General features: G+C 39.4%; 1 protein-coding gene and 1 long non-coding RNA gene across 3 annotated transcripts in view; both read right to left on the minus strand.

The window, feature by feature from the left end:
* Positions 1–3,660: 3,660 nt before the first annotated feature.
* The window catches only part of glceb (glucuronic acid epimerase b), a 60,616-nt gene continuing 38,971 nt past the window's right edge, over positions 3,661–25,305 (minus strand). For both annotated transcript variants that reach the window (XM_032560388.1, XM_032560387.1), the window contains exons 3-6: positions 23,107–23,620; positions 17,711–17,956; positions 8,683–8,975; positions 3,661–7,564 (exon numbers count right to left, since the gene is read on the minus strand). In XM_032560388.1, the coding sequence (XP_032416279.1) occupies positions 6,833–7,564; positions 8,683–8,975; positions 17,711–17,956; positions 23,107–23,611 (1,776 nt within the window). In that variant the 5' untranslated portion in view covers positions 23,612–23,620 and the 3' untranslated portion in view covers positions 3,661–6,832. The remainder of the gene's footprint in view (positions 7,565–8,682; positions 8,976–17,710; positions 17,957–23,106; positions 23,621–25,305) is intronic.
* On the minus strand, positions 10,521–16,918 carry LOC116718447 (uncharacterized). Its single transcript, XR_004338931.1, has 2 exons — positions 10,787–16,918; positions 10,521–10,747 (listed from the first exon to the last, which is right to left on the minus strand). It is a non-coding gene; the product is annotated as an uncharacterized LOC116718447 (long non-coding RNA).

The following is a 25,305-nucleotide window of genomic DNA, read 5'->3' on the forward strand; positions in this document are numbered from 1 at the left end:
CTATCATTTATGATGCAGCCTTGTTACATGTTTATATGGATGAGTTTACAGTGACCATCTTGGGCTTAAGGTTAAATACTCCATACACAGTGTGAGACTGCCCCCAAGTGGTCAAATTATTGCTGAATGGATGAAAAAGAGAGGCCCAATTCTAACCAGCAACATACAGGAACATACAGGTTATGGCTGACATGGTGAGGGAACCTTCAGTAGTGCAGACAGAGCGTCCGTATACAGAAACCATAATATTAGGTATATTAGGTATCGACATGTCAACAAATCCATGGCAGCCTGAGTCTGCATATATTCATAAGCCATCAAAAGACGAATAAGCACTAGTGTGACTGCGGTAAAAGACAGAGTTTTAGACAATGGTGAAGGCCAGCGGGAACAAATATGATCATCAAAATACAGCAGCTTGATACTTTCCACACCCTCTGACACTTAATGGGTTTCAACAATCTCCATTTTTGGCAAGTTTGACATTTATGAAAAAGATCAACCGAAAAGTATTTATACACAAGACTGAGGTTTTACTGTAGTCTCAGTGCAGCTATCTGAAAGGCATCTGATCAGGGTCAGAGGAAGCCGAGCTTATCAGGTTTATGCAGGGATAATTACAGGACCCAGAGAGACACCCGTCGTCAGGACAGACGGTTACATCATTAAGACAATTCAAGGAGTGTGGTAGGCGTGGGTGTGTGTGTGTGTGTGTGTGTGTGTGGGGGGGGGGGTGTGCGTGTGTGTGTGGCAAAAGAAATTATGGCTGGATGGTAATAATGCCAGAAAGTAATGAAAAAAACCCAAGCTTGTGGCAGCAGATAGAGTCCTTCTCAGATGTCCATGCCCTTCACTGGATCAGAATAGCCTAATTAGGATAAATTATTTATCAGAATGTCTTTTCTCCTCAGCAGTTTTGCGAAGAGAGCGTTCACTGCAAATAAAGTGTCTGCCTGCCTCCTAGTCAGAGCTGCTTAGCGATGGGTGGGAACATTTGTCACCAAAACTAAGTCTAAAGTGAATCAGTCAAAGCAGATTCATGAAGCAGCAGCTGTCAGTTTTAAGGTTAGAGAGATTTTCTGTGAGTTGTTAGTGTTTGGGGAGTCGTCTTCTTCATCATGACAGACTGACTGAGGCTGGCAGATATCGTAGCTTTTTGCCCATACTGACAGGAAATATTTCTGGAAGTGTCATTGCAAGGATTTCAAAACAAAGGAGACTGGACTGATTGTCAAGCTTGGTTGAAATTATTCAACTACACTTCAAATCAAGAGCTAAAAGTATCTGGGACAAAGGCGATCCAAAACAAAACGTCAACAAAAAAGTGGCTATGCTTAAAAGTCAGGAAAGTCACCAATATAACTAAACTGTCAAATCTGAAGAATAAAAGCCATAACTGAGGAAAATGTAATCTGTTAAACCAGCTACATACAGGTTATTTAATTCATTTGGAAAAATGAACATCAGCCAGCATGAGAGTATCTATACAAAATCAGAAGGTCTGGCAGTTTTGTCCTGGAAATAAAAACACTGGTCATTTATTTAATCCACCCCCAGAGTTTAAGAGCTAAATGCGTATGCTTTGATGTGATTTTCTGAGCCAGAAACGTCAACAGAAAGCAGAGACATATTCTGTATACAAAATGAACGAGGATATCAAATAAACTCATTTAAATCTCTAACAGGAGTTCAGAGCGTCAAATGAAATATCAGCTAATGTGTAAAGTATTAAGACTGCAGAGGAGATGAAGTCTTGAATCAAATATTTCTGAACAGAGTAAACCCAGCTGTGTGTGTGGGTGTGTGTGTGTGTGTGCGTGTGTGTGTGTGTGATGAGCAGGAAGTGTGGAGTCTAAATTTTTAAAGGAGCTGCGATTAACGATCAGACAAAATGACTCCATCAGAACAGAGATCTAAATGACAGACTAAATGAAAACGTAAGACATTAATCCAGTCAAGACTCTCATATTCATTTGGTGCAGATATTGTGAACTGACACAATGTATATTGTACAGCTGGTACAGGTTTACATATGCTGTCTAACTAGATAAAGAAAACATTTTTCACTGTTTAACGTTAAATCATTAAATGTTTCCTGTTTTAGGCTAGTCATGAAAGTATTTCTTTTTGCTAAATGTCAGATTAATGAAAGGGAGAGAGATAATTTTGGTATTTTCTCTAAAGTCTCAACTTTTTTTTTTCTTTTGTATTTGGTAGAATTGCCTTTTAAACTGCATGACTTGGGGGACAAACATTTTTGGGGTCTTTCTACAAGTTATCTTACAAGCGTTTGGTGGAATTTGGTTCATTCTAACTAACAGAACTGGTCAACTCTGTAGGCCACTTTGCTCACGCACGTCTCTTTAGTTCAGACAACAAATGTTCTATTGGACTGCGATTTGTGATGGCCTCTTAAACATTGACCTTTGGCTGTATGCCTTTTGGAAAACCCACTAGTGACCAAGCTACAACTTCCTGGTGGATGTCTCAAGAAGTTGCTCCAGTATTTCCACCTAATGTTCTTTCTTCATGATATACCGGTAATCTGTTTTGTGAAGTGAACCAGTCCCTCCTGGGTCATAAAACCTCAGAAAATGATGCTGCCACGTTATACTTCACTACTGAGATGGTATTCTCAGGGTTGTGAGGCTTCTTCTTTGGTCTTCATGGTCAAAGAGTTCATTTTTAGTTTAATCAGAAAATAGGACATGTCCTAAAATTAAGCTCTCGTCTTCTTCCTCTCTGAGCGGACTTTCAGGCTTACCTGCTTCAGGCAGCATTTTAACAGTATTTGGCTTTTAGTTTATAGTGTTTTATGCAAAAACACGTTCATCTCAGTGGCGCAGGACTAGTCTCCTCTCTGAAGACACTCACATGGTGTTTAAAACTAAAGATAATCTTATAAACATGCGAATGTGGCTCTTTCAGACAGCTGGAGATTGTATGTTTGGATGAACCAGACCTGCAGAGACCCATCATTCTCTTCCTACCCAATTTCTGTTTTCTATGCGACAGGAAGCAGCTTATTTAAGGTGTTGTCTTGAGATACATTCACAGGTATGTCTCCGATTAATCTATTATAAGCATACAAAGCTGACACGTACATCTGGACTTTATGAAATTGTTTAAACGCATGTTAATGTTATGCAGCCTCCCAAATTTAAAAAGAATCCTCCCCCCCATAACTTACTAAACAAATCCTTTTGTTCTGGCATTAAGCAAATAGAAATCATTTTGGTAATCCTGTCTGATCTAAAATAGGATAAGCTTAGTCTGATTTATCAGTCAGAAAAAAATGATGCAACATTTATATAGTGTATGTGAACCTCCGCTTTCAGCTTTATTTACAGCATTGTATGAGTAAATCTGACATTAAATGAGGAAATTTATTTTATTTCTGGATTTTTTTTATCAGTATTCTCTGCAAAGTGGTGAAATACTCCGTGCTTTTAATTCCCCCAACAAAAATCCCAGGAATACTGATTTTATTTATTCATATTTTAGAGAAAATTAAGCTGAAATCTAGCTTAAAGTATTAGAAATAGTTTCTAAACTATTTGCGGATCTTGCTGCTGAACTAAGTACTGACACAAAAACCCTCAATAGTAACAATTAGCTAAACAGACGAGTTCCAGTCAGAGATATGAAGAAACACAAAAGTTTAAGAAAAATGATTTTATTATTTATTTATTTTTCTTACACTTTTAGAAAGCAAAGTTTTAAAGCACAAAGATTTACTCTGTATATAAACACCTCTTACTTGGACTAAAAAAATGGGAGCATTTGCACATTGTGCTTAAATTGCAAACTCTAAACAACCACTCTGGGTCTGTGGTGGAGTCACCAGTCCCAGTAAACATCTTATTGCATAAATCACACTGACCTCAAAAGGTCGTTTTGTTGAAGATTTCTGTTAAATCAGAGATTCTACTGAAGTGAGAAGAAAACAAGTTCCCATACCCATTTTTACACAGTGAACAACAACAGCAGCTTAGCAAAGCTGTTGCACATTATCCTAAAGCAAGAAAAAAAAAAACTCAAGAAGAAATGCAACTAATCAGTTGACGATAACCTGCAGTTGTGCTTTTATTAACCAAAACGAACTTAACCCGCAGCTTCTGAACCCGACAGATCCTGGAAAAGAAGACGCTTGCAGCTCTCTGTTCGTTTCCCTCTAAATCAGAAGCAGACTAAACTAACCACTGGCTGCACAAATCTCCTTTTTCCTTATAAGCAAGCTTAACATGAGCTGGTCTTTTTTAATTTATTTTTCCTTTACTATAATCTGCTCAGTCTACACCTAAAATCGAAAGGCAGTGTTTCTCCATAATGTGTCTGCGGAAACCTAACGCCAAATGCTGAATGGAAGTCAGTTTGTTTAAATATATACAAATAAACTTACCCACTAAGTGACTTTGGTATAAAATAACAGAAATTTGTATCAAAACACAAAATTTCCAGTTATGAATGTTCCTTTTTCGAAGATGTATTTTTGCTCGTGTGTCAATTAGGTGAATACTGTCTAGGAGCAAAATGGAGAAAAGATGGCTCATATGCTTCTTGGTTTTTAAAGAAAGTAATAAACTTTGTAATATAGAAGAAACACGCAAAAACACAGAGTGAGTAAAAGGTTCCATTTCCAGGATCAACCAAACAGAATGAGATGTCTCGGCTTTAAAAGGATTAACTCAATCCAACACTGCATCAAAATAAATCACTGGGTCCTTCGATTTTGTCCGCTTAGCGAGCATTAAAACTTGAAAGCCGACTGTGTGGGAATACGATCTGATCTCCGATTACACAATTTTTCTAAATGAAAATCCCCACCAGCTCCCCCGAAAGGATGAATCACCCCGAATCTCCCGGTGTTAATCTATAAAGCAGATCGATCAGAGCTCCATTGATGCCGAGGAGGAGCTCCACTTTGTTTGGAGAGGGCACTGACTCATCCGCAGCCAGCGACTGGAACCGCGAGCGGCCTCTCCACCCTATTAGCCGGGTGAGTTGTGAGCGTCCTCCGCGTGGCTCGGATTAAAAACGGTTGGGTTCACGCTCTTAGAGGAGGTGAGAGGGAGCCACAGGAGTCTGCGGGGACCGGCAGCATCCGTGTTTGAGAATTTATCTCCAGCTGCTGCTGGCATTGTCTGGATCTAAACGCTTTGAACCGACGTGACAGCTGCGGCTCCGCTGCCCACATCCGTCTACCTCCACGCGCGTCGACACCGCCCACACTTGTTTCTGGGAATAATCAGGGCTAGAGTGCGACGGAAGAAAGGCTTTTAAGATGGAAACGTTCGCAAGGAAAATGAACAACAATGGTTTAATTGTTAGACCGCTAAATTAGGAGTGATCTAGTGAAATTTTTTTTAGAACTCGGCAAACAAAAGCATTGATAAGTGAGGCAACAACTATTTCCAGTCGCAGTCGTGTTGCCAACACGTCTTTAAGAAAGGTTAGCTTTGATCTGTTCTTTTCCTGAGTCATAAACTTAACTCTCCATGTTTGTAGGCACCCCTAAGTAAAAATAAAAGAATAAAATAAATCCATTTTTTATTGCAATACCGTAATCACACACTGAAGTTTTGAAAATCATATTAATGATTGGAGTCTCTAAAAAAGGAAGAAAAATTTAACTAACTTTTTTCATGTGTACTTCAGGTGTATTGATCAGTGTACAGGAATAGACATTTCTCTTTGCCAGTCTTCAAAATAGGAAAGAAAAGAGCACGCCATTCAAGTAAGACGCGTATAAAACTCGTAAATTTCTATGGTTTAAAAGTACTGAAGCTGCAATGAAACATTTTTAGTCGGGGTGCCAATAAATGTGGAGGATGCTGCAAAGGACGGCCAATGTTTCTTTTGCTAATTTTTCTTTTCCTGACCTGTGATTAGCTGCAATCACCGTGGCGCTCATGCCGGTTCAGAAGAGGTCTCACAGACGACACGTCAACTTTCCAAGGTGAACCCAAAGAGAAGCAGGTTTTTCTTTTGCCTGGCCTGGTTTCCTGTTTTAGTGTCCTATTAAAAACACAGCAAAGCAGCTAAGAGGAGTTTGTTGGTAGCAACAGCGTTCACAACTGTTAAAGATTAAAGCTTGATGGGTTTTATCTCAGATACACTTCTGCTACTTCCATTACTTATCCTTCAGAGCTGACTTCAAACAGCTTGTTAGACATCTATTGAATATTTTTAGACAAACTAACAGATGAAAAAATGAGAAAGGAGGAAAAAAAACTGAGATAATCCTTCATTGTCATTATATCTGCGAAATGTAACTAAAATGATCAATGAGCACACACTGGAAAAATATAAACTGTTAAACTATCTTTTGATAATATTAACTTCTCTTGGCAACATTTATACGCCCTCCGATTTTCACAGCTTACTTCAGTAAACCTCTGAAATCTGATTAGAAGTAGAAAACGTATAAGAGAAATCTTGATGCATTAAAGAAAGTCAAAAATGTTCCAATGTGTATTTTTTTTTCTATGTAGATTTTTTTTTTTTTTTAACAAAACACACAATCATTCTTTATGAATGCAAACACTCACACGCTGAAGCTAGGTCTGTGTATAATTACAAACACTAGCTCCAGGGACGCAAACTTTGAGCTACAGTCAACGTAGCAGCAAATGTCAAACCCGCAACAGTGCGCACAAAGTTAAAGTATCGCAACTCATCTTTCTGGCTGTTAACCAGGAGTGACTCACGCATGCACACGCACACCCGCACACCATCACACACACGTTTCTCTATAAAATCTTCTGCTTTGATCTTACAGCCTAAACATTGATTCTCTTCTAAACTCAGTGGTAAAATCTGCTGAGTTCGACTAGTTGTGCTTGGCACGAATCCCTTTTAAGTAGTTCTTCCAGCGCTTCACCACATCCCTGAAGATGGGAGCGTTTTCTATGGATGCCAGCAGCTGCAGCTGGTTAATGTGTGTGGTATGATAGTCCCATCGGGCCAGGTTGGGCGCCGTGCCCAGCATGAAGTGACGCAGGTCGTAGATGCTCCCGGACCCCGTGTCGAAGAGGGGCAGCATGGCCTTGAGGGACTCCATGCCACGGCTGAACAGCTGCCCCGCCTCTCTGCCCAGGATCTCTCCCGCTGTGTCAGCAACGTCATAAAGTCCCAGCAGGGAGTAGATGAAGCCGTTGAGCACAAACGAGCTGGGCGTGGTGGGGTATTCCTCATACCAGTCATACTTGTTCATGAACACCGCTTTGACCCCGTGCTGCGCTGAAGGCACCTTGTACGGTCCCACCGCCTTGAGGGCAGCGTTGAGGTAAGCCTGGGTCTTGGTGAGGAGGTAGGCTCTCACCAGGGTGGACATAGCCTGGCCCTGGGCCATGGCCGAGTACCAGCCGGGCTCCAGGGGCCGGAAGCCCTCGCCCAGTTTTCGGGTGACCATGATGGGCCATCCCCCTCGCTCGTCCTGGTTGCGCACCAGCCAGTCGCTGGCGGCGAAGAAGGCGGCCATGTGGGCAGTGGTGGAGATGGTGACGTTGTCAACAAAGCCATGTCCATGCAGGACTAGCCGCACCACCCGTCTGGGCATGATCTGAGCAGAAACGCAGACAAGATTAGAAAGAATCAGGGTCTAAATTAGTGACTTTATTTTAAAACTTTTGTAACAATCACACCCACAAATAACATCAATGTTAGGTTTCCCCAATGCAAATTCAAGACTTTTTAAAACCACTATTACAAAATTTAAAACAGAAATGTGCAAAAGAAATGTATTTTTTTGTTTCAGGGGAACAAAATTTTACTTTCTGGAGTCTTTTTGTGGCTCTTGGTAGCAGCTTTGTGATTCTCACATGGCATATAACCTGCTACAGCATTAACCCCTATAGTGTCAAGCATTTCTTGCACAGAAAGTATGCAGCTTCATATGTGCTGGCAACAGAAGAGAGCCAGTGGCAAAGATCGTACAGCCAATTGCAGATAGTTTTACACTTACCTATGATAGACTCAAAAAAGTTAGCTAGTTAGCAACTATTAGCAACTTGTTACCGGTACCATTAACTGTCTCGAGACAGAGCACAGTTCTGTCGCAGTGAACATTTCAGCGAGCGACTCAAACTTTTGCATGATTGAAAAGTCCTGAATCTACCTAGAATATAGGAGATTACATGGTTGTACCAAGACAAAATTTAAGACTTATAATTAATGTTTTTAAGGGCAACATTTTATTTAATGAACATGAGTCACTTTACGGCCTTAATTTTAAATACATGAATGTGCGGACATCTTGCATTAACTCAACGAAAGTAACAAATAATCAAAGTCAAATCAGTCACAGGACTCATCAATAAAGTCACTTTTATATTAGCAATGATACCACTTATCAATTGTTTTTTTTTCCTAAAAAGATAACTAAATATTATAGAGAGAGATGTCTAATATCAATTAATGTCTGACAAATTTGTAACTAATTCATAAAGTTAAGAAAACACCAGGTATTTTTTGGTCTCCAAGAAAAGAAGTTATATAGAATTTTATGCATACATTATAAACTTTATTTACTTTAATTTTGTGGTTTGTAAAGAATGAAAAATATATTCAAAAGGCTTTTTGAAAAAAAAAATAAAAAAGATTACCGATACTGTAAAGACTAACCCTTTAAATAAAGTTGCCATAAGTTTTATCCACATGCGAGATCGGATTTGAACCAACCTTTGTGGCTTTGACAGCCTTCGTGTTCGACAACCCGACTCCCTTCCTGAGGTCGGTCAGCAGGTCTCTGGTCAACGTGCTCCAGGAGGATCGAGGCCCGATGCCGTAGGTGACGTCGCGCTCTTTGAAGGCGATGAGCTGCGTGTTGGTAACGTAATGGATGGTGAAGGGAGGCCCCTTCTCTGTGGTTTCTAGGACCACCGACACACTGCCGTTGGAGGAGAACCTTAAGTCCAAGCTGAGGATGAAGTCTTTCGAGTTGCCCAGCTGCAGGGATACGCCCTCTGAGGAGTCTGTGAGGGGTTGGTGGGAAGTAATGGAGGGAAGGTGTGAAAGATGAATAGAATTAGCTGAGATTTTACAGCGGTGTACTGGGTCAAAAGAAAAAAGAAAAAAAAGACTCCAACCTCACTTGACTTATATAAAATGGCTTCTGACGAATTCTGGATGACCTTTTCCAGCAGACTGACTAGGAGCCTTTTTATCTGCATCTTTTAATGCACTCTCCTTTCTTGGTTTATTTATATGAGCTTTCTTCTAGTGCAGAAAATACTTTCCCACTTCCAAATGTTCCAAAAATAAAAAATAAAAAAAAAATTCTGCAAGCTTTGAAATAATTCATGGTCAAAACCTTTTTCTCTTACCAGCAAGCGTCTTGTATTGTTATCGGTCGTGTGAAGTGCCCTGCTGTATGCGTGACAGATAAATGGGAGACATGCAGAGTGCACACACACCCAGACAAACCTCTCATGGGATGCGCACTGCAGATGTGTCACACTGAGATTAATTAGGAGTATGTGAGGAAAAAGGGGCCTTGTAGCGACAAGAAGCAGAGGAAAACATCGGAAAGAAAGTGATCTGGTGCTGCAACTTTTTCATCTGCTTTCCTGCATTTCTTCCCCGCAAAGCTCAGAGTTAGAAAGTTCAGCTTTTCACCCTTCTCCTCCAGCTCTGCACCGAGAGAGTTGCTTTAATGTCGGTTTAGTTCAGGCAGTTAAGTTGGTGCCAACTTTGCCTCGAGCCCCCAAAGCACCAACTTCTTCAAGAGTCAGCTCTCTCTGTCGGCCAGGCTCCCTTGGTCTTCAAGGAGAAAATGAAAAAGATTTTTTTTTTTTTCTAATCAGGGCTTCCCAGAGGATAAAAGATGAGAGGATACAAGTCAAGGAGAAAAAAAGGGTAATGCAATGATGGGTCGCACAAATGCTCCCAAAGCCAGCCAAACTCTGGAGAGAGTGAAAATGAGGCAACAAGGAGCAGACAATTGGGAATCAGAAGACAGAGAGATCTCACATGACAGGAGCTGGGAAAGCAGAAGCAGATGAGTCCGACTGAGACACAAAGACAGTCGATCAGGGAGAGAATGAGCAGAGAGACAGTCTGGCAGGGGCCTCTGGATAACTACGGCTCTTTAATGCACTCATAAATCCATTACTTAAGGCAAAGCAGAGGGTAAGTGGATTTGTACTCTGGCCCTGTGATTACTCTGCCATCAATAAAGGATGGGCAGGGAATACAGACGAGATTCCACCTCCACCGCTCGGCTCTGCGGCTGTTTAGCAATCAGCCGGGAAACAGAAATGACACGCTGCTGGAAATATATCAGTGCAAATGGAGCTCGGGCACGTTGGTGAGCAAGAGAGATGAGCGCTTGAAAACATATGCACAGTTAGGACCTGCAGTGCACATCACAGCACAGGAACATGTGACAAATGACGGAGCGACAGCGAAACGCGCGTGTGATTATTCATTCACAATCTCTGCATGTTTTATCCACATCAGATTTTCACCGTCCTCAGAGAGTACATCCAAAAAGGATGGGTGTTTTTTTGTCTATTTCGTTTTTTACATTTCAGTCTGCATATGATTTAATCCATTATTTCCAAGGAGGTAATTCTGGTTTTCTACAGATAATAGCCTTAAAACCCTTAGTTATTTAGTTTTCTCTCAACTAGGAGTGCACCGATTGCAGTTTTCTAGTCGATCAATGGTCTTTAAAGTAGCCAAATTCTGCTTTTGGCAGATACTGATTGGATCTGAAAAGTCAGAAAATATTGTGACAAAACTGCTAAGTTGGGAGCAGAGAGGTGAATATTATTTATTACACACATACAGACATGACCTGGTTGGCGGGTCAGTCAGCGCTCTCACAGCAGAGCAAAAGGGGACAGCGGTTGATTTTCAGACCTTTGCAGAGGTAGATAAGATTGGTGGAAAAGATCGGTTTCTTATGGACGATTGCAGATCTCAAAACATTAAGAAAACTCAGGTGGCTGGATTATTGGTCGGCCAAATTTTTGTTGCACCCCGAGTTGTAAAGAGTATGTTTAATAATGCTACACATACATTTCAAATTGGTTGCAATTTGACCGTAATGGACTGGTGACCTCTATAATACCTCTGCCTCTTGCCCTCTGATCATTGGTGGGAGGTACAGTGAATGATTGAGTGTAATCTGCTAGCTTTTTTTTTAACATAAAAACAAAAAAAAGAATGGGGGATGGGAGCCTAAAAGCAGAAGTGCATAAAAACCACTGCACCATTACTTTCTACCAAAGTTCATTTCCAGACTGACAGGATGGATTATTTACAGCTGCTAGTGCAAACACAGCATGTCTACCTGGAAAGAAGAGACGGCAGTGCTTCTGACTCGTTCTGAGCGCTGCATCACTGAATCCAGCTGGAAGCAAACATCCCACTGTGCCTTCAGCAAGCCGGGGGTTCTCTGTTGCATAAATTGTTTGTCCTGGATTTGTGGAGCATCTCTGAACTTAATCCCAAGCAGTAATTGAAGTGATGGGGAACACCACCTCCCATCAGTGAGTGACAGCTGCCATGGAAACTCTGGATCCAAGCTGTTGGAGAGACCCTGCTGACCATTTCTTGAGCAATCCCCCTCAATTCCCCCCTCTCAATTCTGCTAAATAAGTCAGGCCCTTAACAGTTTTTCTGTCATCTCAAGTGAAAAAGAAAGGACTATAGTGATCTAAATCAAATGGAGAGCTTTTGTCAGTGGAGCTATGGATTAAATCCCCTCATGTGTTCCTATTTAGGGCCAAGATCTGGGCCCAGTCACCAGAGATCTTTTTCCATTTTGGCAAATAAACACAAATCTAACTCTGTTTCTCCCCTTTATGGTCTTTATTTTTCCCACAGTGATGCAATGTTTATTGGTAGAGGCAGCTTGCTCTATTCCTGTGCTGGATTCAGATTGCCTAATGATGCACAGGGGACTCGCCGCACGCATGTAACCCAGTATTACAGTTTTTGATGCCATCTTCACTGTAAACTGTTCACTCTCCTACAGCGCTGTCAGAGCTGCGGAAAAGATACTGCCAACAGTTCCTACTGCTGCCGTCTCACAATCAAGCATCCACCAAGTGAGGCAGAGCAGGAATGGCTTGTACTGAGAATCACAGGAACAGAGAAAAACTTGGTGATGATCATGCTTAATGGAGGCTTTTTAAAATCCTGATAAGAACTGAAATATATTCTGAAGGAACATGTAAGAATATAATTGGGATTGGCTTCATAAGATCTGCAATAAACATGATTAAATGCAAGCATTGCATGCTATTTAGTGCTCCGACTGTAAATGGTGTGCAGAAGTAGACTATTCTAATAACTGTATAGTTTTTGGGGCTCTGACGATCTATTGATATACAGTGGCAGGCCTTTTAACTATTGCCAGAAACTGCCTCAAAGACCATTTATTGTCAAGTTTATCACTGCAATACCACAAACATCATAAAAAATTAAGCCCCTACCCCATTATGCTAAAAACATTTCCCACAAATTAAAATATTCTTAAAATACAACACAAAAGGATTGGGAACCACTGCTTTGAAGGATGCAGACGCTGAATTTGGACACACATGAAATATCCATCTTTTCATTCCACAGTAAGCCCAAAACATTATGGCTTACTCAAATGCAGACTTTCGTGCACCAATTTAAGACACTTGGCAAAGTACAGCAAGCATTTTGGAGAAAGAGTGACCCATATCCTGTTCTTAAGGCTGAGAAGACGGTAACTTATTTTCTAGACTAAGAAATTGAAAGCTAAATATTTAGGACGCGGTAAATCCTAAGTGCTTCAAATGGAAGGCAGCTGGATCTCTTAAGCACTTTAACAAGGCAAATGTGCTTCTGTTTCAGATCCTTACTGATTAAGAAATAATGTTCTGAAAAGGCTTCCTTATTCATTTTATTACAATACTGAATGTTTAATGTATTGTTAAAAAGGCCAAAAAAAATAAAACATATATAATATATGTTTACATATAAAACCAGTCAAGTTAAAAAATAAATGAGGTTGCCCATTATCATTCCTATAGCAACCTTAAAGCTTTACTCATGTAAAATAGGAAGGGCAAAAACAACAAATCTCAAGCTCTACAGCCGATGACAAAAAAACTTGAACTTTTTCCATCCATCCATTTTCTGTACACCGAAGGGGAAGGGGTGCTGGTGCCTATCTCCAGCGACCGTTTCGGGCGATAGGTGGGGGCCAGTCTGTCGCAACACAGAGACAGACAAGACAAACAACCATGCACACACACCTAGGGAGAATTTAGAGAGATTCATGTTTTTGGACTGTGGGAGGAAGCCAGAGTACCCACGCATGCTCTGTGCAGACAGACACCAGGCCGGGAATCGAACCCAGGACCTTCTTGCTTCAAGGCAACAGTGCTACCAACTGCGCCACTGTGCAGCCCTTGAATCTTTTATTATGCAAAAATTGTATTCATGTTAGAACACACAACCCCTCTGATAAGCAGTTACATTTTAATCATTTTCCGATGTGAGGCTGTAAGATAGAGGAAGCAGGTTTTCCTTTGCACAAACCTTGAAATACCATCATGCATAAACCAGGGATGATTTCAGACTGTGGGGCTGGAGTGGTGTTGAGTGTGTGCAGCTATATACCACCGAAAAACTGGGCCACATTAGCTAAAGCCGCTGGTTAATTAGCAGCATATTGCTGTATTTAACCAATACACACACTGCGTTACTCTAAAGACCTGGATGCTGCAGCTGCTTTCTGGGACTTTTTTGGCCTAGAGCAGATTTTCACACATTTCGGAAAGAGGTGAACAGTCATGCAATGTCTGCACAGCACCATGGACACCCAGGCAAAAGCAGTTTTTCTGCAATTGCATGTATACATCTCATCAGGATCGGTACAAAATGTGATTCTGAAGCATCACGCAACCATACTGGGACTGAGAAAATAAAGGTGCTCAATGGTAGAAAGCCTTCGTGAAGGAATGTGTGGATGGTAGATGGCAGGTTATTATCAGGGGACAGACAATTGATCCACTTGTCAGAGACTTTGAGAGATTGTTCAACACCCGTGTCCTAGATACAGCGAGGAGGGGAAAAAAAAGACTCAAATTGGAAAGAGAGGGAGGTGAAGGGACAGAAAGAGAAACTGACAGCAGAGGAAGAAAACGAAAAAGTTTTGACGAGGGAGCAGGAAGGGGCATTAGAACGGATCAGGAAACTATGACGGCAATGTCGAGGAAGCGCAAGAGTGCAGAGGGATGGTAAGTGGGTGGAAATGAGTAAACAGCAGTGTAAGACTGACAGAAATCTGGGGTAGACAGAGAAGATTAATGAAGAAAAGGGCAGAAGAAGAGGGGGAGGGGAAGTGATGAAAGCATGATGATCTTGAGGAAAGAATGCCATGAGGACGACTTGACCTGAGAGAGGAGAGATGGGGACAGGGGTGCAGAGTGGTGAAATGAAAAGAAAAGTGGTGATGATGAGCAGCTGAAAACTGGGGAATAAGGAGAAGGGAGGGAGTATAATAGAGACAGCAGCTCAACAGAGAAAGGGAGACAAGGAGAGAATGTGTGTGTGTGTGTTGGTGTGTGGGGGTGTGTGGGTGTGTGTGTGTGTCCTGGAAATATCAGCATGAGATAAGAGGAGAATAAAGCCCGCTCACAGTCAGCTCTGGGTAAAAGATTTTGACTTTCTCCCACTTCCAGAAATAACTCTGTCATCTGTGTCATGGCTTTGGTCCTGATACAGCTGTAAACCTAAGCTACATGCCGAATCTCAATGGTAAATACAAAGTCAAGTCCCATTTATTGATGGCAAGCCCACCAAGAGACATTGTATGTCTTCTGTTTGACAGCACAACAACTGAATAGTCTGTGACTGGAGGCAAAATTTCTATTTAGATTTAAACCATGAGAAGTTAAAAGAAGCTTGAAAGGATTTGCAAATTGTGTTAGAGGCAAACATGACTAGCTTTTAGTCTAAAAGGAACAATTAAGAGCACAAAATATTGATATTTCATAATGTTACACTAAAATGGTGTCCAGGATGTTTAACAGTTTCATGAAATGTTCATTAGCTACTGCTTTAAATAATTACCACTGACTAATCAGGATTAATGGATTTGTTTCTAATCTGTAGTGTTTTGATAATTAAAATGTAATGGAGGGTGCAACAAGAGTAAGGGTGTTTATTTTTTTTAGCTGTTACCTATTGTCAAAGTAATGTGAGACAACTACTGAGAAAAAAACGTTTCCTAAAGTTTTTTTCAAGAGCTTAAATTTCTTTTTTAGAAAATATCTGTTACTAAAAAATATTGCTACGATTATTCCAAAAATGTTCCGCTAAGGTTTTTTATGAGAGCTGTCCCAACACAGCTTGGTCACTTCAGATGTGATTCTGTTACAGCAGCTTTGACTATTGGCCGAAACCGATATTGACCCAATACAATATCATACATACTTTTATTACTTATTTTGAAGAGTGTAATGTTAGAAAAGGCTTGATCAAGTGATAGTACTCAAAGAACAATAGTCAACAACAATAGGCATGAGAGCAATGAAGCCATTTATTATCAACCAATGAGTCTACATGGGGGACATAAGGGCTGCTGAATAGAAATGCTGGGACGGACTAAATGCTGGAGTCTTATACGAAAGATTTTAGATGCAGGCCAATGTAATCCGATACTTGTTCTTCGGCTGATATATGAAATCAATATTGGATCAGGACAGTGCAAGTTTTTAAGATCCAATTTTGAAAGAAAACAGAACCAATAACGAAAGTAACATTACCTAAATCCGCTTAACAATACTGACATTAAGTAAAAATGTAAACTAACCTTTTTTAAAGCAGCAGCAATACTTGGATAATCAGCCTATATTTGTAACTGCGGTATTTTAGCATAAATCTCAATCAGTCTGGTGCAAGCTCCTAAAAGCCGAGCTTTTTTCAGCATTGAAGTTGCTCTGCATTTTTCCCACCACAGCTTTGTAAATCAATGTTTGAATGTGTGAGAAGACTGCACACAACAAATGAAAGTAGATTCTGCCAGAGGCTTAGTGCCCAGTGTCCTCAGTTCCATATGAGCCCTGATATGAAGAAAAGCAGCTGAATTAAATTAGATTCCTCAGGGTTGAAACACACTGAAACGGCACCAAGGATGGTGCTACGCCCCAGTCAGTTTTATTACAAGAAATGAAACTTCGCTTCATCTGAAGACCTATTACTGCTGTACTTAAGGAGACACACGGTTATATACTTTTTAATATTCATTGGTCTGGAAGAATTTTTAAAGCTCAAGCAAGAATAGTCAAAGGCTTTATTTATAACCACTGTCTGCCTGAAAGAGGCATTTGGAGCACAAAACTTTGACTCCATAACAAAAAACATCCAAGTATTTTTAAAGACAAAGATGTCAACTGTTTGCCAAATACTGTTGTAATACAACAAGAGTCAACAACTTAAATTTAGTTTTTTTCTATCTTCTTAACTATTGTAAACATTAATACAATGTTTTCTATAAGTACTGAGGGAATATGGATTGGGTATTGGCATGGTATAAGTAGGTTTTAGATGTAGATGAAAATATTATTGCAACACAGAGCTAGAAAAGATATGGAAAAATCTCAGACACACATCTTTGGTTTCACATTCCCAGCTGATCCTTCTGAAAGCTCACACAGTCTGTCATCTTATCGGTTCAACTCGTATGATGTGTAAGACAAGAATGATCCGTAAAGGTTCATTCATGGTTTTGTTTGCTGAAGGGCTGAAACAATTAATTGAACTAATCGATTAGCCAAATAATTGCCAATTTAGAAATCGATTAATTATTAACTGGTGTATACAGACTCAAAATAGGTAATTGATGATATATATAGCATTTAAGATACAACACCTTCATCTATAAATAGGTTTTTAAGCCAAAACTCCCCAAGTGGCCCAGTTTTAGCTTCACTTGGTTCAGACTTATGCTGTGTTATTGCATTTTAGCCAATTAAATATTTTATTTAAAAAAGAAATTTAATTATACATTAATTTTCACCTTTTAATGTATTCCTAATATTGTACAAAAAAGGCTTAATAAAAAAACCCAAATATGTAGAATGTGCCGTTTTTTTAAACGATTAAGTGATTAATCATCAGAATAATCAAAAGCTTAATCAATTACTAAAATAATCATTAGTCCCAGTCCAGTTTATTGTGGAACAACAATCTTTGTGGGCTATAGATTAAGCAAATTTGCTTAAATATTTAAATTTGTATATTGCTAAAATTTTGTGATGATCATACAGATTCATACCTTTTAATGTTAAATAAAATTTAAAATGCAGCATTGTTTTCATATGATGGCAGAAATGTACTTATCTGCCCCCTGGAGTCTTATTACCAGCCACTTATATTCATATATTCATGTTCTGACTGAACAACATTAACCAGAGGTATTCCTCTCTGTCCCACCAGGTGGAAATTTCCCACTGATTAAGCAAAAAGTGCATGATTAAAGATCCAACACTGAGCCTGCTGATTATTAAATCATTCAAGTTTCTAGGAATGTCATTATGCAGCATGTCTTCTGTCAACCACAACAGGCAGAGTCCTCCCACTGTGGCTGTGACTCGCTAAAGAGCATCATCCTGTCCCTGAGGGTGCAGTCACACATCGAGCCGGCTGCAGCCACACTTAAACAAGAGATAAGCACCTTGCCCTGAGGTCACCTGGCCAAACAAGAGAGGAGACGTACCTGCAGTGCTGAACGAACGCACGGAGGTAGATCTGGTCTTGTCATGGACACGACTCAGGCTGCAACCTTTCGGCACACTCCAGGACGCGGTGCTGACCCTGCTGTCTTTCTCCTCGGCTGTGTCGTAAACCTCGACGTGGGGAGCGCGCTCAGTCAGGTTTTTGCTGTAATGGCTCAAACCGTACTGGGCGATCTGGATGGCATAGAAGTAACCCTGAGGGCCCCATTGGGTGGAGAGAGGCACGCCTGAGCGGAAGAGAAAAGGCTCAATTTTAAATATACATTTCACTCCAAATATTTCTCAATTTAGATTCAACTTACACAAGCAGGGAAAAAAAGAAATCTAACCCGATACTACATGAACAAGAAAAGGTCACGCTAAATAGCAAGACAGAAAAAAAAAGCTATGAAATAAACAACACCAGTGAGAGCAAACTATCAAAAAATGCTGGGAAATTTCAGCTAATCTGCTGCATTTCGCTGCAGGCTGTCCCCAGCCAACAGAAATAGCTCAGCCAGGAGAATTACTGATGAACGGATAGCTCACTTTGAGACCTTGTGACAAGCTGGATGCATGTGCCACCGAAGCCCATCCATTTAAGAAGAGGGTCATAAACTTCAATTTGGGATGGAAATGTTTCACCCCCTTCATGACAAACACAAACATTGGTGTTCCTCCTTCAGCTTCCTTTGTGGCACATTTTGAAAGAAACCACATTTTACAAGCATCTCTTGAAAAAATAAAAATAAACAATGTTCATGTTTACATAAAAAAAATTACTTCCTCTGGTTTTCAGGTTAATGGTGACAAAATCTCATAAACCAATCAAATAAACTTGGGAACATTCTGTTTAGATGATGCTTGTCCAGATTAAGAAAAAAAAAAAAAAACACAAAACCATGACAACTAGCTGCAAATTATATCCAGTTTACAGTAAAAGCAGATCATTTTATGGACTATGGGGTGAAACATTAGTGTGAGAGGTTGTGCAGAATCAATTCCTAACTCCAGACAGTCAGCAGCATTTAGCAGCAGCAGCAGATGACTCCACACCATTTTCTGCTACTCTCTGCGATGTTTTTGTTGCAGACCTCCATTTACATTTCCTCCAATCCAAATCACCAATTATGTGCGAGAGAGGGATTTCCCCCCTCCCCACCTTTCAGCAGTCACAATGACACAGACATTTCTATCACTTTGTTATGTGAGCTGCATCTCATCAGATCAGGTGGAGCGGTGCTTTTTTTATTCAGCACTCAGTTGTCATTCCTAGCTGCTAACTCATCTGTATCTTTTATATTATGATGAAAATGATATAATTATAATTCATCTGAATGCCACATCTATGCGTTTTTATTTGTGATCTTCGTTACTTGGAGTAAATAGATTTTAAGCTTTCGCTTAGACACACAAATGCACATCGGGGACCGTTGGAGAGCATCAGTAGTGAGATTATCTCAAACCTGACTGAGTATTTATTTGTGTGATTGATGTTGACAGGAAAGAGCATGAACACATATGCATGCAGATTCACATCGCTCTTAGTTCCATCCCCATGGCAGACTTTTCTCTCCGCCTGTCTTGCGCCCGTCTTCCCTCAACAACTTAAGTCAAATGGCTGTCAAATCCTAACACAGCAGCATGAAGCTGCACTGAAGAGAAGTAATCCGTGTGAAATTGACTGTTAAAAGTGTGCACATATTTTTGCGACTTTCCTAGAAATCTGAATACTATTTTTCAGGATGCTAATCCAGACAATTTACAGGTGCATCTCGATAAATTTGAAAATCATCAAAAAGTTAACTTATTTCAGAAAAAACAACAAACAAAAAACAAAGTGATGCTCATCAGTTATGCAAAAATGCACTTTCTCAAAACATTAAAACATGACAGAGAACAATGAAGCAGAAGTAGTCCGTCAGAGCCCACAACATTACGATGAGGACTGCTGTCTCAATAGTAGTCCAGGAAACAGCCTTCGAGTGCTGTATCCAAACACATTAATAGAAAGTTGAGTGGACGAAAACAGTGTGGAACAAAATGGTGTACAAGTAGCGGGGATTTTATCTGAGCAATGAATAAAAGTTTAGAGGTTTTGCTCAGTAATCCATATGAAAAATAAATGCCTTTCATTTTCACATAAAGAGTCTAAAGAAGCCCAGAATCCACTTCTTGTGATGTGTGCAGTTTCTGCAGTCTGTGATTATTTGAGGAACCATGTCACCTTAGCACCACAGCAGAGCCACAGCCTAATTACCTACGTACCACATCGCACAGATGCAATAATTAATGCGAAAGAAGCCCAGACCAAGAATTAAGTGCATTTCTTGTGCGGTAAGTGGCCATACTTTCAGTGACATTTCTAAAGTGACAATCCTTTATTGGGTCTTAAAATGTCACTTTATAAAGAAAGTGATTGTATCCAAATGACACTTTTGTTAGAAGAGACGGTCACCAGGTGAATTTTTTTATATACACCTGTATTCATTTTTATGGCTTATCAGTAAACAAGTTATACAGAGTTTCAAAGACTGCAGACAAAACAGCCAGCAGTCTGTTTTGTCTGACTAATAAGAGATGAAGAAAACATCTCTTATTAGTCCATGAATCCTCGCTTGCATTTGCGATAAATTGGGAAGGGAGACACGAGCGTGTCCAAATGAGGCTCTCTGTGTTGTACGCAATATCAATCAGTCTATTTCACTCGCTGGTTTTATCGGTTTTATATGGAATAGAAACCAGTGAGACTAGGCCATTCAACAAGTAATCCAACAACATTCTAAAACATTTTTTCTTACACTTACATTTATGTGATATAATTTTCTTCTAATTGGTTGCTTAAGCTTGAAATAACTGTACCATCTGGGAGAATATTCAGTGCCAGATGCTGACTGGCCATTACAACAATTAACGCATCTGGCTGAGGGTTTTGTTAAATAACTTTTCAGTAGGCTGTGATGCACACTGGGAGGAAAATACTCCCATGACCTTCATTAAACCCTGTGGTACCTCTATGACAAGTTAATTAATAGACTGCTGCTTCCACCTCTGGAATTAAACTAAGTTAAGAAGAAGTGTGTATGTTTGCACATGTGAATGTTAATAGCGGGGTGGCCTTGCGCAATATTAATAGATCTTTTAAAGTGGTTGTACAGAAATGTAAATGTGGCTCATCTATTTCGAATGGTAGAAATATTAGGGGAATAGGAAACAAGAATCAATGTTGAGCCCAGAGGTTTGCTTTAATTCTTTTATGACCCATTTCCACAATATACACACATGTTCACAGCGAGTGCTCATCTTCCTGCAGCACAGGAAGGGTTGTATAAATTGTACCTGTGCATTTGGTACAGCTCAGACATAAATGTAGGAAGTTGTGACATGCGAGATCTGCAGACCAAATTATTCAAAGCATTCTCTAATGAAAAAGTACAAACACATGACCCAAATATAAGATTTAATGCTCTTATATTTAAAGCTAAAACTTTACTTAAAGCTGCAGTATGTAACTTTTATAAAAATATTATTTTACATATTTGCTGAAACTGTTACTATGTCGTGACAGTATGGTATGAGACTGGCAATCTGTGATTTTAAAAAAAAATAAATAAAGCTCCTCTGCTTTCTCCTGGTGCTCCCAAAATAGCCAGGAGGAGGGTCTTAGCGCTGTCAATCATGCCCACGTGTATGCCTTTGATGTTGAGTTAGGCACTAAACTCTTTGAGCTTTAGGAGGCAGCTTGTTTCTAGCAAAATTATCTCTGCCGAAGCTAGCTAGTGCATCCAGATGAGCTAACATGCTAGAAAATATGTTAGCAAAAACTAATAAATGTATGAAATGAACATTGAAATCGTTTACATGATCAGATCAAATTGATTATGTTTTTGCCTGAATCAACTACACGTATTTGTTTTGTAATGTCCAACTCGTATAGCAATTTAATTTAATGCAAATTCAATGCACTGTTAATGCAAAAAAAAGTGTCATTTTCTGAATGACACCACATAAACATTTATGAAGACTCCTTCATGCTCATGACAGGTGGTATGTAATGCTTATGACATGTCAATCTTATGCACACCCCTTTAAATAAAGGGCCACCGCATTAGGTAAATAATATTTGGTAATATTTTGTGCTAAGCTAGCAGCATCTTATATGGTATGAAAGTCTCGACTTGTATCTTCTCATATGTAGCAACTAGTATCTTATATTCTGTTTCAAGATTCTAATTTTCCTACTTCTAATTCTGTACAAACATTGAAAAAGTTATAATGCAATATTTGTGAATGAAACAAATATTAATCTATAGATCATTCACATAATTCAATCATGTAAATTATAAAAAAATAATAAAAGTCTAAGAAACTGACTTAACGACTTCTACAATTTCTGGCTGTTTCATTATACACTGTTGGTCGGAGGTCAACACGCTGTCCTAGTTTTTCAACCAGTGTTTGTGTCCATAAAGGACATATTTATAAGCATGTTTATAACCTTTATGTAGTTAAAAAAAAAAAACATGTTGGCAGGACATGGTGTAATATGGCCTGATTGAAGTCTGCCATTGTTTAATATTATCACTGTTTGCAAACCCTTATAAAAAGGTTCTTACTTTTTCACATGACTTCAGTGTTAACTGTGTTCTTTAATTAGTCAAAGTAAAACCAAGCAAAATGAATAATGCTTTTTCTGCAAAATTAAAACCCATTCGCTGATGTTGCTTTTCTTTTACGAACACTGAAAATACCTCGGTATGTCACAAAAGTCTGAAATTTACACACACAAAAAACAATGCAAACATTAAGTCACAAAATTGTAAGATATATGAGTCGATGGTGCAATGGTATGCCTTATTGGTAGCTGTAGCCATTTCGTGATAAAAGAAAAATAATGAATATCTATTTTGCAATTTCAGCTAAGTGTAGCGGGCCACTTCTTCATGCAAGCAAGAAGCAGAACTATATTGATGACCATGTGGTTTCAACTAATAGCCTTTTAAAATGAGCTATTGATCCTTCCTGGCAATTATTTTAAAAGGAACCAAAAAAAGAAAAAAAACACACACAACTCTGATAAGAAACTGAGAGTGGACTCTCAGACTTATATACCCAGGTGTCTCTCAGAAGATAAACCCTGACATAGTCTAGATAAGAAAAGCAAACATTTTTAATGGAATTTAAACCGTTTCCATTTGGTAGTTACTTTGTGGGTCACTTTTTCAATAAGAACAGACCCTTGATATTAACACAGTTACCTGACATTTCCTGTGGAAAACAGGGCAACTATTTTACCTTTACAGGTATTCAAAAAGACAAACACAAATTTAAGGTAGTTTAAGGTCGTTCACAAACTTTAAAAATGTTGATGTGGACCATGTAATTAAAATCTCCTTACCCTCAACTCCACTGATGCATTTAACACGATCGCGAACTTCCACATTGTATCCCTCAAAGGACATGAAGACTCCTTCGGGGTGGTAGGGCTCACGCTGGGCGTAGACCTTGGAGTAGCTGTGCTGGAACTCGAAGCGATCATAGCCATCATATTGCACCACTTTGCCGTACACTTCAAAGTATTTTTCCACCCAACTGTAGGGCAGGTAGATCTCCCCTCCCTCTCTTCTGCCTTTGATAGTGGACTCATCGTTGATGAGGCAGTCAATTTCTTCATATTTGATCCCACCAACAACGCCAACAACAGGTGGAGGCTCGGGGGGTTGCGGAGGTTGCTGCTGGCTGCTGCTGATCTTTGCACTTGGAACCACAAAGGCGGCCCGGGGAAGGAAACGGATGGAGATGTCACTGGAGCAGCGGTTCCATAGCAGCACCGTTATGAGTGTAAAGAGGGCGCATATAACTATGAGCGTCTTGTAGTTCACCCGTGCAGCCAGGCAGCGCATGGTCACAACCTGCCCACATAAAACAAACACAAATAAAGTGTCAAAAGCATTTGTGACTTGTGACCTATTGTGAAAAATCAGAAGTCCAGCTGTTTGATAAAAGACAGCCTTCCGTTTTACCTCATTGCAAAAAAGATGGACGAAACATAAATTTTGCAACTGTCAAATTAGCAAATTTGAAATTATTTACATCTCAACATCAATATAAAAGCTCAAAGTAAGTACAACATTCAGACCAATAGATGTATCCAACATCTGACTGGTGCTGTATGCATGAATACAGTATACAGTTGAGGAGTTGGTTAAAATGGCAGCTATGTATGTGACACAAACAAGAGGTACCTCCAAAAAATGTGTTGGTTTTCATCCAGATGTTTCTTGGCTAATGTAAAATGAGTCTTTATTCTTTTTTAAATCAGTGGAACTCATAAATGTGATTATTCTCCAGTTTCTTATTGCTGGATCACGAACACTGACCTCGAAGTCTTTTTGGTTTTTGAGATGTTTTCATCTTTCAATGGTGGGTTGCCGGTTCGATTCCCAGATGCATTAAATGAAGTTGATTTTTGTCTGATTTTAGAATTTGTATGATCTGAAAAAAATTAGTTTCAAAAGCAGAAGAAATCTGAAAGAGAGCAAATACTTTTTAATGGCACTTTAAACTGTTGTGGTATTTTGTAAAAGTGTTTGGGGAAAATCTGCACTACATGTGTGTCAGGAACACACAAGGACTAAATTAGACCACATGTACTGCGAGTAAAATTGTGCATTCTGAACAAAAACAAAAAATTGCCATGTGGTTCTGACGACCCTCTGTCGCAAACAAGAAGTTCTGGTTTGTGCTTTGATTTCCAGAGTCTGAAAGCCTCTCATTAACTTTGACAAAAACACTAAAGAAGCTGACATCTGTGACAGCTTTTCATGCATATCTTTTGTGTTTCAATCACTGTTGTTCCTGACAGTAAGTAACAATTTACTAAGACTAATGTACATTTTAAAGCTGAGTTTTCCACATTCCTGCTTTCTTTCAGCTGGAGCTACAAAAGGTCAAACCATGATGAGAAAGGTATGAGGAGGAGGGGGTGTCAAGATTTATCAACCAGAACATTTAAATCTCATTAATTGGGATTTTCAGATTAAAACATGGAGTATTTCTTTATGAGTCAGCTAGCAAATCATAAGAGCTTTAAAAATACGCATAATAAATATGGAAAACTATAGATAATAGACATGCACACATTGGAATGCAGAACGCTGTATTTGAAACCATTTTTAGCAGTTACAGCGATTGAAAACAATGTGTTAGTTTAGGGGAGTTGATCGGAATATTTTCTGAATCAAACTAATTACATCCAATCCAAAATGTAACATAATTTACAGCAAGTAGGAACAACACTGCTCTTAAACTAAAAAGCTGCTCCCCTTAGAGAGTTTATTTTTATGGTTAAGACTGTAATGCAAATTTCTAGAATCTGGACTCAGATGCTAAGTGATGGTTTTGTTTGTTATTTTAATGTTGCTGCCATTAAACTATAGGACACCAAGTCTCTGACCTGGTCAGTCAATATTCTATCTGCAGATCAAACTGAGTCTAAACCCAATTACCCTTTCTAAAAAGGTTTACGCCGTCACTCATGTTTTACATTTACATTTCTTAAACAATTCTTGAGACTTTAAAAAATTTTTTAAATAAG

Source organism: Xiphophorus hellerii, chromosome 4 (assembly GCF_003331165.1).
Source record: "Xiphophorus hellerii strain 12219 chromosome 4, Xiphophorus_hellerii-4.1, whole genome shotgun sequence".
Taxonomy (NCBI): Eukaryota; Metazoa; Chordata; class Actinopteri; order Cyprinodontiformes; family Poeciliidae; genus Xiphophorus; species Xiphophorus hellerii.